Below are 15399 nucleotides of genomic sequence, written 5' to 3'. Positions count from 1 at the left end.
TGTTGTTTTAAACCACCAGTCTGCGGTAATTAGTCAGGGAGCCATAGGAAACAAGCCCAGGAAATCCCTCCTTCCTCCCCGCGCCCACACAGAAGTAACCAACAGCTATTCCAAGGTGAAACCCACCACCCACCAGACTCAACGTCTACGTAGAAGCACCTGGGAGTTGTGCTTCCTCAACCTAGTCATGACCTTGAGCTAACCTTGGCCCTTACACACAAGTGTATTAATTCCACAGCATTCACTAGACACCACCCAGCTCTTGAGAGTGGCATGAAACAGTGAACACCCTTCAGGAAGCTCCCAGGCTGCATTACCAATAACATTTAAAAAGTACTGAGCAACTCTTAACATTCTCTGACACCATCCATCTAATCACTTCAGCTATGGCTTCTCTAGTCTTAGGGGCAGTAAAGAACATTATCACTTAAATATGTTTCCCTTGGAACCATCAACAGCCCAAAACACAGAGGAATAAGGGGAAGTAACTGATCATTTTCTCAATCCCCAGAACAACCTTTGGGATGAGATGGTCTTGTTACCACTGGAGAAGTGTCAGGGAACCTGCTGAAGGTCTCATAGCTACGACTGAAAACTCCAGGTCTGGGTCTGTCTGCCTCCAAAGCAAGAATATTCTCCTCTTCACCACGTTGACTCCAGCTTCAGGTGATGCTGGTAAGGGCTCGTCAGCACAAGCTGCTTCATACAGAGAAATGGGGAAATATATTAGTATTCCTACTGTTTCTCTTCCCATCTGATCTGCATACCTCATTGGGTTGCTATGGAGATCAAAGGATGTATGAGCAAGGCCTCTGCAAGAAATAAAGCACTATTGCCTTCCTTCAAATATTCAGAATATTTTATGACATTTAAAAAATATTTCCATTAAAAAAATAGAAAACTCCATACCTAAAATTCTCTTTAGCTAATTAATCCACTTGGTTAGAACATGCTCTTGTTATGTATGTTCTACGTATATTAAAATAGCTAACTATAAGTCAACTAACATGCATGAAGTATTTATTTCATGCCAGCCACTGTGTTGGAAGCTTTGCGTACACTATTTCATTACATCATTACAATAAACCCAAAAGACAGTTTTGGTGTTTGTTTTTAATTACTCCTATCCTGAAGATTAGAGAAGTGAGATATAAAGTTCAGAAAATTCTTCCAAGTTACGTAGATTGTGTTAAAGGTGAAAATTCAACCCCTGCATTCTGAATTTATAGATTTATAAATCCAAAGCCAAACTGTGCTATAAGCTTAGATTTATATGTTTTGTCTTCATGTAAACCACTTAATGTCTAATTGCAACCTTAACTTCTATCCTGGAAAAGATGTTCTATAAATAATTATCATTGGTCCTAAGGGACCTAGCAAAATATTTTAAGCCGATAATTCCAATTAATTAATCCTGTGGTGAACCGTATTTTAAGCATGCATTCTAGTGTGATGATATTGCATATGTTTATTGCAAATGCATATATTTATTGCAAATGCATATGTTTATTGCAAATTCTAAAATTAATTATCCTTGTTCCAGTTGTATAGGAAGTTAAGATGAGCTGGGAATGGAAATGCCAGTTTTAATGTGGCAACATGATGTCATGCTCTTACAATAGTCCTCCCGGAATTTGTCTAAGGTAAACAGGACAGAGAAACAACAGAACTGAATAAGCAGTCTCCAGTAAAATTAAGACACTTTTTAACACGGGGACCACAAAAAACGAGGAAAGAAAGGTAAAAAGTAAAAACTAGTGAAGATGAAATAGAAGTGCATGGAGACACTCAGAGGAGGGCCAGGAATTTCAGAAAAAGTCAACTGATCACCTCTGTGCCTGGGAAATGTTGCAGCCTGGGGTCCAAGACCAGCAAATGTTGACTGTAATAATAACTGTCATAGACGTGAGGCTGTTAAGGATTAGGTCCCTGATCTTTAGTGCAGAGTCTCAAAAAGCAGAGACAGACAAAGGAAAGATCACCTGGAAAGGCCATATTTTGAAAGAACAACATGTTGGTACAACATGGATGGAGGAGAGATACTTTGTATCGCAAACAGCGCTGCAGGGAGAATTTTAAGTTGGAGAATATGGCTTTAAGGACTCACGCACGTATCCGAAACCTGGTGAATAAAGGAGAATTCCTGTTTGTCCAGAGCACACAATTCACACATGAAGCTCTTGCCCAAAGCCCCCAAAAATGAACCCAAAAAACTTGTTTAGAAATAACTTAATTTGTCCAAAGTGAGTAAGAATATATAAAGGAACAAGCTCAGAATATCTGAAATCTTCTCCAAGAAATAAAGGAGTATTGTAAACAAATTGTAGTCTGAGAATATACAACAACCGCAACAATGTCACCAAAAGGCAGATGAAAATTTTGACCAAATCTATTGACATGAATAAAAGTGAAAGAAAGAAGAAAGAGGAAAGGAAAGGAAAAAGAAAGAAAAGAAAATATGTCCTCCATAGCAGCATGATAAAGCAGATAAAAGAGCTGAGGATGCTAAGAGATGTAACAAAAGAGAGGAAACAAAATCAACACAGGTGAAAGAAAAAATTAAAATCATGATGGTAATCAAGACCAAATTAGTTACAGCTTAAAGGAGAGTAAAAGTGACAAAAACAGTAAAAAACATGGAGGGGAAGAAGAAGAGAAACAAGCAAATGAAATGGCAACAGACATTACATGGAACAACGTACAAAGTGAGGCCAGAGAAAATGGCAGATGAGGGAGTTCCAAAAATACTCACTTTCGTGAAAGCAATGGGAAAATCACAAAAGTGGTCCAATCAACTTTTTCAGAACTTTGGAAATTAACCAAAGGCTTGCAACACTCTAGAACATTTATTTTTTTTAAAGAAAGACTGAATATTGGTAAGAATGTGAACTTGTGGAAGTTTATTCCCATATTCCTCTCCCAGGTTCCGTACGAGCCTTGAAAACACCTGCCATCGTGGGGAAAACCAGAAGCCTTGCAGTGACGAGAGAAGATACAACAGACTTTGAGGTCCTTCAAAGCTGAATTTCCAAAGAATTGGGATGATTTTAATTGTCTGTTGGTTCTCTGGAGGACCCTACTTCCAAGGCTGTCGATCTGATTCAGAGCTTGCCCTGCAGGACGTCACCCAGTGTGAAGTAGTTTCCTTGGAGTTGTTTGACAAAAAGAATCAGAAGCCATTGTTTAATATTGCAGCCACCAGAGGCAGGGAATAATAGTTGGGGGAAAAATAGAGTAACACCAAAAAGCTTAAAAGGAAAAGCTGGGGAAAGAGGGGTTTATAGATGTTTGAAAAGCTTTGCTATGTCCCTGGGAGGCTAGAAGGCTGTGTGTATAAGAGCACATGCCTAGGAAAGACCTGAGAAGACACACAGCTCTTAGAAGCAGCACAGGTATAAATCTTCATCATGCAATGAGCTCTTACACGTGACACCAAAACCACTAGCAACAAGAAAGCATTTTAAAGATAAATTGGACTTTATTAAAATAAAACTTTTGTGCTTCAAAGGATATTATCAACAAAGTAAAAAGACAACCTACAGAATGGGAGAATATATTTGCAAATCTTAGTAACCAAAATACATAAAGGATGCTACAACTCAGCAATAAAAAAAAGACAACCCGATTAAAAGTGTATAAAGAATTTAAATAGAAATTTCTCCAAAAACAATACAAAAATGGCCAACAAGCATGTGAATAGATGGTTGACATCATTAGTCTTTAGGGAAATGCAAATCAAAATTATAATGAGATACCACTTCACATAGGGTTATCATATGATCCAGCAATTCTATTCCTAGGCATGTGACCAAGAGAAATGAAAACATATATTTGCACAAAAATGTGTACGTGCATGTTCATAGTAGTGTTTTCATAATCAAAAAGTGCAAACAGCCCAGATGAATGAATAAACAAACTGGTATCTCCATCCATAAATAGAGTAACATTCAGCCATAAAAAGGAAGAAAGTACAAATACATCTAACCATACAGAAGAATCTTTAAAGCATTATGAGAAGCAAAAGAAGCCAGACACAGAAGTTCATATATTGTATCCCTCATTTATAATGTCCCCAATAAGCAAATCCATCGGGACAGAGGGTAGATTTGTAGGTACCAAGGTCTGGGTGGACGGGGTGAGGAGAGATGAGTGCTAACGTGTATGGGGTTTATTTTGGGGGTGACGAAATTTGAACTAGGGAGTGGTGATGGTCACACAACTTTGTCAATATACTAAAATTCACTGTACAATTTAAAAGGGAAGATTTTACGGTATATAAGTTATATTTTGATCTTGGAAAAGCATTATGAGAAAATATGAAAATAATGGGGAAAATGGAACTCAAATATCCATGTGTGTCCAAGGAAAGAACTAGAACAATGAAACAAAAACACGATTTCATAAGCCATGAGAAAACAATCTCCAGATGTAAAGAACTACCGGAATCTTTACATTTAAAATAAACCCTGTGTATGTAGGAGGGTAAAATGACACAAAACAAGCAACTGTAAAAATATCTTCATGAATTTACTTAAAAACAGTAATTTGAACAGTTACATAAAATGTTACCCTTCCTATAAAGAAAGAGACAGGCAGGATTCAGCTATACATACATTCTTCAAGCCTAGGCCACCTCAGAGCAATGGCCAGAGTCCTCAGGGAAAGGAAAATGGTCCAAGAATTCCAAGCACAGACAAACGATAGTGGAAGTGCGAAGGCGGAGTTACAAACAGGCGTGCGAGTGCCCAGGGAACATTTTTCCTACAAGTCAATCTTCAGAAAACTATCAGAGAACGAACTTCAGCCAACCAATTAGTGAATTAAGTTATTAGGGCAAAATTCCAGCATTGAGAATTGAGTCCGTGAATTGTTTGACTAAAGTCTGAAATAAATTTGGTAATTATGGTTACAGAAAAAAAAATGTAAGAATTGTAATCTTAGCAATGTAGAAATGATATAAAATGGCTAAAATCGGAAAGAGAAAGAATGTAGGAGTTTCTGTATAGCTCTGGTTTTCTCAATGTTTAGAAATAGCTGACTGACAGAGATATAGTTAAATGCTGCTAAGCCTACGGTAGAAATATAGGTATATTTGACATTATAAAGATAAACCAAAGAAAAATAGCATAATCAGTTAAATACATTTGGTGGGAAGAACAGAAGAAGATATTGTACAAAGGTCTACAATCCTTTTTCTGAAATTCTTAATTCCTGATTCTCAAGATACTAACTTACTTAGATAATCATTCAGTTCAGAACTTGATCTGAATGGGATGCTACTTATAATCTCATTTTTCCTGCACTGTGTGATCGTGCTGTAATATTAACGTGCTCAGGTCTGTATGTTGGCATACAATGCATAGGTAAGCATTATGCCATCATCTAAAATTCTAAAAATGCTGAATTCTGAACATGTGGCCCCACGGGTTTTAACTAAGGAAGATTTATATGAGTTCCATCATTGCATAGAGTAGAAAGCAAATAGGTATCATCTAAACAGCATCAGTGAAAGTTGCGATTGCCTTAGCTAGCCGTTAGAGCAAGGAGTGACACAGAGCAGACTTTTACAGAAGGGAATCCGGTGAGCCACTGACGTAAAATTTATTTTAAAATCTAGGAAAGCAGGAGTCACAGCCCAACGTGTGAGCTAAGAAATAACATCGAACTATCCACTGTATATAAACAAATGTAGGGCTTCCCCGGTGGCGCAGGGGTTGAGAGTCCGCCTGCCGGTGCAGGGGACGCGGGTTCGTGACCCGGTCCGGGAAGATCCCACGTGCCGCGGAGCGGCTGGGCCCGTGAGCCATGGCCGCTGAGCCTGCGCGTCCAGAGCCTGTGCTCCGCAACGGGAGAGGCCACAACAGTGACAGGCCCGCGTACCGCAAAGAAAAAAAAAAAAAGTAACTGGGCTAAGCTCATATGGTAAAAGACAAATTGGAATTCAAAGTAAAATCTACCTTTAAGTGGTAGATAAGCAATACCCATAAAACAAAGAAACTCAAAAAGTTTTGCACAAAAAACATTCCACACAAATGAAAACAAACAAAACTACAGGCATTGTAACCTTAATAAAATAAGTGGTTGAATTCAGGATTGGAAATAAGAAAACAAATATCTGTTACAAAGGGCACTTTACAGTGACAATGAGCTCCTCTTATTTGTTTGTCTGAACAGTGGATGCAGGTAGGACCTTGCTGCAACACCGTGCCAGCTGGGGGCTCCCGTGGGTACCACGCAGGTGTGTGCTCAGTGGTGAAGGCGGCTGCCTCTGGGAGGCTGAGAGAGGCAGTGAGAGCAGAACATCTTCCCTCGCTGATGGACCCGAGTCAGTAGTTCAGTAACACTGTGTTTGAGGCCTTCCCGAGGGGCTGCAGTGCTGAGGTTACGGTGCGCCGCTGTAAGGCGCCTGTGTTTTTCCAGCCAAAGACTTAGTTTAATTTTTATTCATTACTCACTGCATGGGAGCAACCATGCCCACTGCGGGGGATTTCAGGGGCGTGCGTGTCATAGCCACGGGGACAGTCCCGACGGTTAAGACGAGCATCCTCTTTGTCTTCTACTTTGTATTCAGGAGCTCCCCTAAAGTTTTAGGGAGCGCCGTAAGTCTGAGCACTGAAGTGGACCCAGAAAGAAGGCTGGATGCATAGGACCGCGTATTAAATCTCATTCAGAATCTGCGTCACGGGGGGCGGGGCGCAGGAGCCCGGAAGAGGCTTTTGATCTTTTCAGCAAAGACTTTTAATAAGTTTTGTGTTTTTAACTGAGTCAAAATGTGGACCTGTTTCAGTATTTTGCTTTCCTTGCTGAACCCAGGTGTCTTCCCTTCTTTCATTGTTCTTTCTTCCCTCTTTTAAATTTTTCGGTGGTTGTTGTTATTCGTATATTTCAGGAGGATTTCTCTCTACTCAACAAGAACCTCAAATGAGTGTCGTCAAGGTTAGACGTGTCCCCAAGGTTAGACGTGTCCCCAAAGGCAGTGGGTACTTTATAGGGTTAAAGGACCCTGGGCTTGAGTCAGCCTTGAATGAACCCCTTTGCTGCACCACAGGATGCCAAGGGTGTTTCTGTGACCCTGTAACCCTGAGGGTCAGGACCCAGGCACAGGCCACTGCAGAGGCATTTAGGGTCCCAGCAAGACTGCTCTTTCACAAGCCACCCCCAGTACCTTCCACAGAGCGTAGTCTGTCCCCTGCTCACTGTGTGGACGGGCCAACACCCGGTTAGGACACACGAGCAGCTGGTCACACGGTAAGAGTTTTCCCCTGAGCCTGCTGAGAGTCCTGTACTGGTCAGAGCTCCGCAGGGAAACAGAAGCAAAGGATTTATGGGACTTCCCTGTTGGTCCAGAGGTAGAGAATCCACCTTCCAATGCAGGGGACATGGGCTTGATCCCTGGTCAGGGAACTAAGATCCTGCATGCTGAGGGGCAACAAAGCCTGCGTGCCACAACCACTGAGCCCACGTGCTGCAACTACAGAGGAGCCCATGGACCTCAGTGGAAAGATCCCACATGCCTCAACGAACATCCTGCGTGTCTCAGCTAAGACCCAACGCAGCCAAAAAAAAAAAAAAAAAGAAGCAGCAAAGGATTTTTAACATCTATTTCCTTATAATAAGGAACTGGCCCCCTGAATATGGAGGCTGAGAAGTCCCAGGACCTGCAGGTGGGTCGGCTGGAGGCCCCAGAGGCCACGGCGTACATTCCCATGTGAGTCAGAGTCTGAAGGCAGGAAAAGACCAGCGTCTGAGGCCAGGGCAGGAGGGGAGAGGATTCTCTCTTCCTGGTCCTCTGTTCCTCTCAGGCCCTCAGTGTGTTGGGTGAGGCCACACGCATGGGGGAGAGGCAGATGCTCTACTCAGTCTATCAGTTAAAATGTTCATCTCATCCAGAAACACCCTCACGGATCAGCCAGAATAATGTTTGACCAAATAACGGGTAACCGCAAACTACCCCACATCCCAGTCAAACTGCACGTGAAGTCAAGCATCACAGACACACAGACAGTTCTAGACCAGGAGACGTGACCCAGGGCTTCTGGGAGGGGGGTCCTGGTTCCATACTTCTGTCCCTAAATCCCAGTGAATTACTGAACCCCCAACATAAGTGGGCTAAAGCTACGATAGGGGTTTGGAAGGGCTGGACCAACGCAGCACCGCCCGCTCAAGGCACAAACCACTTCAGACGGCAGAGCCTGTCCGCTGCCAAAGCAGGATCAGAAAAAACCAGCAGTGGTCATTGACTCAGCAACCTGCTAACGGCGCCCTCTGCCACCACCTGGACCAGTAGGATGAGCCCCCATCAGCCACAAGATGACACCCACCACGAGGGTAGGAAAAGGTTTATCAGTCACCCACGTCATCGAGCCTTTGGTCATCAAGAGCCTTTCTCAACGGGACAAGCGTCCCCAGCTGGTGGGAAAGAGCCTCAGACAGCCGGGACCAGGGCCTTGTTGTGATGAGGGCGGGACTGAGTGAGGACTCTTGTGTCCGCTCGCCCGGGGCGCAGAGCACGGGGCCCAAAGCGGGTGAGGCTCACGGGCTGTCGGGAGCCAGGGACCAGGAAATGGAGCCGCAGCCTACAGGTGGCTTCAGGACGGGGCCCCGCCGTGCTGTAGCCACAGGAGCCTGGTTCTGCCAAGCGTCTCCATCAGCTTGGAGGATTCCAGAAGTGCGGACGGCCCACCTGTGAGACCCTGACACTGGACCTACTGCCGAGACCCCTGCCCCCCCAGAAAACTGGGACGTCCTGAGTTGGTGTTGCTTTAGCTGCCAAACTTGTGGTAACGTTTATGCTGCAAGAGAAAAATGAAAGCAATACGTTACACAGTTGCTCACAGCAAAGAAGACCCAATGCAGGCATAAATAAATAAATTTAGTTTTAAAAAATACTCACCATATTTAAAATTTTCTTATGGAATGAAAATAAATAAGCTAAGTGCCAACAGAAGAATTTTTTTAAAAAGCAGAACAACAAAATAAATACAAGGAAATCAAAACAATAATTAATACGAGCGAAAATATTTCTGAATTCAAGATCATCATAGAAAGGGTAGGACTAAAAATCCTAATGCAAGCTGGTTATTTGTGATAAACAACAAAATATACAAATATCTACCATCCAGTGAAGAAAACAAGGATAAAATACTTAAAAATAAGGCATATTATGATGGAGAGAGTATGACAACCCTGCAAATTAAAAGAATTCCAAGAGGGCTTCCCTGGTGGCACAGTGGTTAAAACCCACCTGCCAGTGCAGGGGACAGGAGTTCGAGCCCTGTTCTGGGAAGATCCCACATGCCACGGAGCCCGTGCGCCACAACTACTCAGCCTGTGCTCTAGAGCCTGCCAGCCACAACTACTGAGCCCATGAGCCACATCTACTGAAGCCCACATGCCTAGAGCCCGTGCTCCGCAACAAGAGAAGCCACCTCAATGAGAAGCCCGCGCACCTCAACAAAGAGTAGGCCCTACTCGCCGCAACTAGAGAAAGCCCACGCGCAGCAACGAAGACCCAACGCAGCCAAATATAAATAAATTAAATAAATTAACTTAAAAAAAAAAGAATTCCAAGAGATTATTTTGATCAATTGTCTGCAAATAAATGTGATGACCTGTATGAAGTGGGTAAGGATGATGAAGTGAGGATAGACATGCAGAAACTGTTCTGAGAGCTGCCCCCTGGCAACCTCACGTGGTTTCTGAAAAGCTGCACTTTCTGGTGGTTTTACTGGATAATTACACCAAATCGTTAGGGAAAAGATTATGCCAACACTTTTAACCTTTTCCAGAACTTAGAAAAAGAAAGAATATCGCAAATTCTTTACAAGACATAAGGCCAACATTAGGACTCCAAAATGGTATCACAAGAGAAGAAAATTATAGATCAATTTTATAATTAAATGAACTGAGTCATACGCTCATGGATTAAAATTAACTCCATGGATTTTGAAATGCACTTAAACCATTAGCATCCATTTTTCTTTTAAAAAAGCAATTAAATACAGACATGCTTTCCTGAAAGGCTGTCTCTTGCTTTTTCCCCTCTTAGTGAGAAAGCATTTGGCACAGGCCGTCACAGGCCCACAAGCTTCCTGATGGCCACTCCAAGGGTTCTAGTGTTGCAAGTCAGTGTGTTTTCAAGGACACAGTGTGAAAGATCCTCTCCCCAGCTCATGCAGTTCAGCTGTAAAGGTCGTGTTATTTGGCACTGCTCTGGATATACCCGCCGACACAACGGGACATGAGGGAGAAATGGGATACGAAAACCAGAAGGTAGAAGGCAAAACAATAATTTATTTGCAGGTTATATGACTGTTTATTGTTAATTTAAAAAAATCTACTGAAATACTATTATAAGTGACAAGAGAATTCATAACATACCTAGATAGAAAATTAATATACAGAAATCTTTAGTCTGCAACACACTAAACACAAGCATTGAGAGGCGGAGATGGAAGGAAACACATTATAAAACATCTACGAACACAACCATCCCCCAAAATGCAGATCGATGTGAGGAAAATTTTGAGACAAAGCTGAGGTGCAGATGAAGCCCCGAGCAGTGGAAAAGCACATTAATCTTGGGGAAAATAATTAATTCAACAGGAATGGATGTTCCCCCTAAGTTAATCTTGAAAGTTATGCAGTCACAATGGAAGAGCAACAACATTTTGGAAAAAATAAGGGGGAAAAGGCTAGATTTTCAAACTTCATATGGAGACATAAAAAGCAAAAGTAGAAAATTTCTGAAGACAAAAGTACAGAGAGAAAGATTTCTGATGGAATAGATGTAAGTAAAACTAAAACCCCTGACATTATATATTGAAAAGGCACCGGAAGTCTCTAAGAGAGGAATGGCTGGGGTCCTCAGATGGTAGGAAGGACACAGAGCTGAGTTCCCTTGGTTTTATTTTTCCCTAATATATCCTAAACTGAATACTGGAGGGAACAGCGGTCAGGAAGCACCAATGGGGATAAACAAATAAACAAAAAGCCCCAGGAGAATCTGCTTGATCTGGTCAGAAGACCAGGAGAGGGGTCTGCCGGCCAGATGGAACACCCATTAGCTGTTACATAGAATTACAAAGAACAGTAATTCTTTGCCTAGAAGAGTCAGCTATTACAACAATGCCCACTCAATTGCAAAGTCAAAGGTGATTAGCTGAGAAAAGCTTCTTTGTAAGTTGTCTTTACAATTGAGGTAAACCGTAAAATAAATGAAACTCTTACCTAAATAATTCAAGTCACTATACTTGATAGAGTAAAGAATACATCTTTTCAACAACTGGCCTTACTTTGATTTTACAAAGTATCCTCTTTAGTTGATTCTGTGGAAAATGTATCAAGACACTGATGTTTTAACATTAGAATCTATGGACTGCCTTGTTACTTACTCTTTTTACCCCAATTAGTAGCTAGTCATTAGTAAAGGGTGTAAAAATCAACACAGTCACTTTTTAGAAACCATGAGAATAACAACTGTGCTATTCAGTAGAGTAGTTCAAAACGTGTTGTGTACAAACGCACAAATTCCATCTTCTGGCTGGTAATTGGCGCCCAGAGCCCAGTCCAGACCAGCAGTGGGACCTAGCAGGACTGTCTAGGACAGCCAGCAACTGGCTCACTGTTTTCTGTTTGTTTTTGTTGAGGCTCGTCTGACAGGTTTTTCCGTTAGAAAGTTACTATTTTTCCCCTTTGTGATTCTTAGGTACTTTATGGGGAGATACTCTGAGAGCCTGTGATATCTTGTTTCTCACATTTGTGCCCATTTATTTTAGAGCCCTGGGGTAATTCTTGCCTGGAACAACTGTTGCTGGTGTGTTTGTCATGTAACGATTCTCCATCATTCCTTCTACGTTTATAAACTGGAATTCCACTGCAAGAAAGAGCTTTTCTTTCTCTCTCATTTGTTCATTCAAGTATTTTTTATATCTCATTTGTTCATTCTCATTTGTTCATTCAAGTATTTTTTATATCTAAATAGATAAGTGGACTTTATTTTATTCTACAGGCAATTGTCTATTATTATCATTATTTTACTGCTGAAATAGTCCCAGATTTACCCAGTTCATTCCTGTGTCATTTTGACACATCCCCATCATCTCAGGGGCATTTCTATCTTTTTGGCATCATGAAATAGTCCAGGCTTGTCTCTTACTCTTTCTTACCTGTCCTGGGATCAGCCATTTCCCCGAGGAGCTGTGATTCCTTATATTGGAGTAGATAATTGTTATTTGTTCCTGTAGGTATTGGAAAAACAAATTTAGAACCTTGCCTCCGATCCATTCCCACTAAACCATGGTAATCGGCATATGAGTTTTCAGTTTTTTCTCTACAGATAGAATTAGAAAGTGTGCTCTGATCTGACTGATGCTTAACTAGAAGGAGGGAGAAACGGTTTCCCCACCTTTACCCTCAAGTACGCTTCATATCAAAGCCTTCACTACCTTCCAGGAGACAACTAGGTTTTATCCTTATTGGTTATCATGATAATTATGACACGTATTGTTCTATTCTGAAAAGGAAATATCCTTATCAGAAAAGGCTAAAACTTACCCACAAGCAAACTGGTCTTCTCTGCCTGTTCAGACTGGAAAAAGGATTTAAACTACCAGGTGGATTCTGCCACTTCAGGTAACCCTATGAAATAAAATTCACATTACTCCCTTATCAAACACATTTGAGAGATGAAAAACGAAGGGAAATAATGAGGGTGATGCTGATAAGAAATAAACGACATACCTTGCTGGGATTTGTCATCATCTACGAAGTGAACAGAATCAGAGCCAGTTAGAGAGGTGCCTGAAGAAACACTGGATTCTGTAGGAAACAGAGGATAATAAACAAGCAAGTAAACAACAAACACAAATTTTTATATATAAACGCTCAAGCAGCATGGTTTGAAATCATTTAATCCTGATCATGAATTCATGAATTGAAAATCTGATTAAATTATCAGCCTATTAAAAGTCTTCCAGAATAATGCGTATTACATTTGTATTCATAAAGTAAATTTCTTTCCATGGTGGACAACTCTCTCTCTCTCCACAGATTAAACGTAGAATTTAAAATATATCATAAATGTTATCAAAATCAAAATCTTAGGAAGCACAAAATGAAGAATGAATATTATTGTACTATATTAGGAATATTTCTTGTATATTATATACACTAATTTGTACGGTATATACATTTTATTTGTCATATCATACTTGTATTTTAAACCTGTAAGTCTTTTAAAAGATCAGGATATAAAAATAATTTCTAAGGATGTAAATTTATTGTCCGTGAAAAGAATAAATCAATAAATGTGTCCAACTCTTATCTACAAACAACCCTTGAAATAAGAGTTTTCTACATGCTGGGATACATCCCTTAAATGATAATTTGGTTCTGAAATGATTGTTTCATTTTATGAAATTTCTGAAATTTCTTTAAGAAGCTACAATGTTCTATTTAGCTATAAATAATCGCAGATGGATAGATAAATAAAAAAAAAAAACTGGTCAGGTAGAAGCTGCCCTATTACCCACAGCAGAAAATGGAAATGAGAAAATCTCTGAGGCAGAGTCACGTGACTCCTCTTTTCTAAGAAATGAATATTTTATTTATGTGAAATTTTCCGTTTTTAACATATCCTATTAAATGCAAGGTACATGAAATTAAAACATAATTATGAAGTAAAAGCTTATTGTCACTTATTTATGTGTCAGTGGTTTCATGGACGTAACATAACATAGTTGAAGCAAGCAGTGGGGCTTGACCGCATTGATTCGGATCCGTCTCTGATGAGGTCTATTCCTGTTTTCTTCACTGTGACAAATAATTGTCATTCTTCTCCCTTAAGTTCTGAGCAGGACATGATACATAGGTTAATAATATCCCACAAACATCTCCTCAGATCATATTCTCTGGGGGTACCCTCCGGTGCTGGTACAACTTACTTCGATAATACTGGTTTGGGGCCAGAGGCATCCAATGGAAGGCGCCGATGCCATTGTCCCCTGAGCAGGGCCAGTGAAGTGGTGACCAGCAGCCTGCAAAACAGGGGCAGTGACAAAACGCTGAAATTTCCTTTTCCCATGAGTGTGTGTGTGTGTGTGTGTGTGTGTGTGTGTGTGTAAAACGCAGCATAATTTACCACGTAATAAATCTCATAAAGAGAATTAAAGAGTTTACACAAACTTGCCAATACATTGCAATGAACAAAACATGCAATTGCTTTGCAAAGACAAGAAAAAAATACATAACCAAGTACCATAACAACGCCTACAGCTTGCTCCACCTGAAACACTAAAGGTCAGAGAAGAAGTGTGAACACAGCTGTGACAATCACTCACCCGCCTGCCTTCTCCAACCTTTCTTTACGGTAAACGTGGTTCTAAAGCTTCTTCAGAAAAGGCACACCGTGGAAGGGCCGACTGGCCGAGATCCGGGACAGACCAGCTGCCCGGCAGGGGAAGGGGTGTTCACCGCCTGCAAGGCATAGAGCGGAGCTGCGAGCACACGCAGGTGGGCACCAGGCCACCGCAGGCGGAGCCGCAGGAGCCCTGCACGCCGGCCCCCCCCTTGCCCATGCCAGCCTGCCAGGTGGGCCTGGGCCCGGCAGGACTGGGCCCGGATGTGGCGCTGCCCTCGGCTCTGCTGGTCTGACGGGGGCGGGGCGGGTAGTAGCCCCTCTGGGGACAGCACCCCGCCGGGCTCTGCGGGGGACTGGACGCCGTCACAGACACGTGAGTGGGAGATAACTCTCATTTTCCTCACCAGCTCTGCACCACCCCGGCCACTACGCTGCGCCCCTCTCCTGGCTGGCGGCACCAAGGTTTTACCCACCTGACACTAGTTTTTGTAACTTTCTATTGTAACACCACTCACACTTTATTGAGTTATTTGTTAGAATGCGAGTTTCTCAAAGACAGGGAGTACCCTATTCGTTTTCCCTTTAGCAACACCCAGTACAAAACCTGACACATACAGCAGTTCGTGTTCTGAAAACCTGATAAAAAATAATGTATTATTCCTCCTGTGCATGGTAATGAGAATTACATCCTTGGCTAATAATTAAAATGCTATAACAGGGCTCAGATTTCCACACCATAAGCATGACGTAACAAGACTAATTTTTACCCGACTGTTTTCTGAGTCACGTCGTTTTTCAATAGCTCAGTATTAAAGTGAGGTCCATCCACATTTTCACTAAGTCTTTTGTCCTAGAATTAAGTTATGCAAACATTTCTCTTCGATCATAACAAGAAGAGAGCCCGACTCTGAGGACACCCTTCAAACCTAATGGATGCCTCACTAAGGGAAGAGAAAGGGAGGCTTAAGAAAGAGTAAGTACTAATTAAAGTCAACGGCAGCCTCTCTGAAAGGTGACCTATTTATCACATGGGAGACACT

General features: G+C 41.7%; 1 protein-coding gene across 1 annotated transcript; it reads right to left on the bottom strand.

Moving 5' to 3' along the window:
- Positions 1–4514: 4514 nt before the first annotated feature.
- PPDPFL (pancreatic progenitor cell differentiation and proliferation factor like) lies at positions 4515–13997 on the bottom strand. The gene is given in 6 exon segments (XM_033843067.2): positions 4515–8792; positions 12168–12239; positions 12556–12639; positions 12742–12819; positions 13944–13970; positions 13973–13997. Coding segments are annotated over 6 exon segments (291 nt in total). The 3' UTR covers positions 4515–8787.
- Between the last annotated feature and the right edge of the window lie 1402 nt (positions 13998–15399).

Source organism: Tursiops truncatus, chromosome 17 (genome assembly GCF_011762595.2).
Source record: "Tursiops truncatus isolate mTurTru1 chromosome 17, mTurTru1.mat.Y, whole genome shotgun sequence".
NCBI lineage: Eukaryota > Metazoa > Chordata > Mammalia > Artiodactyla > Delphinidae > Tursiops > Tursiops truncatus.
The sequence above is the reverse complement of the archived record's forward strand: the minus strand, read 5'-3'. Positions and strand labels throughout refer to the sequence as shown.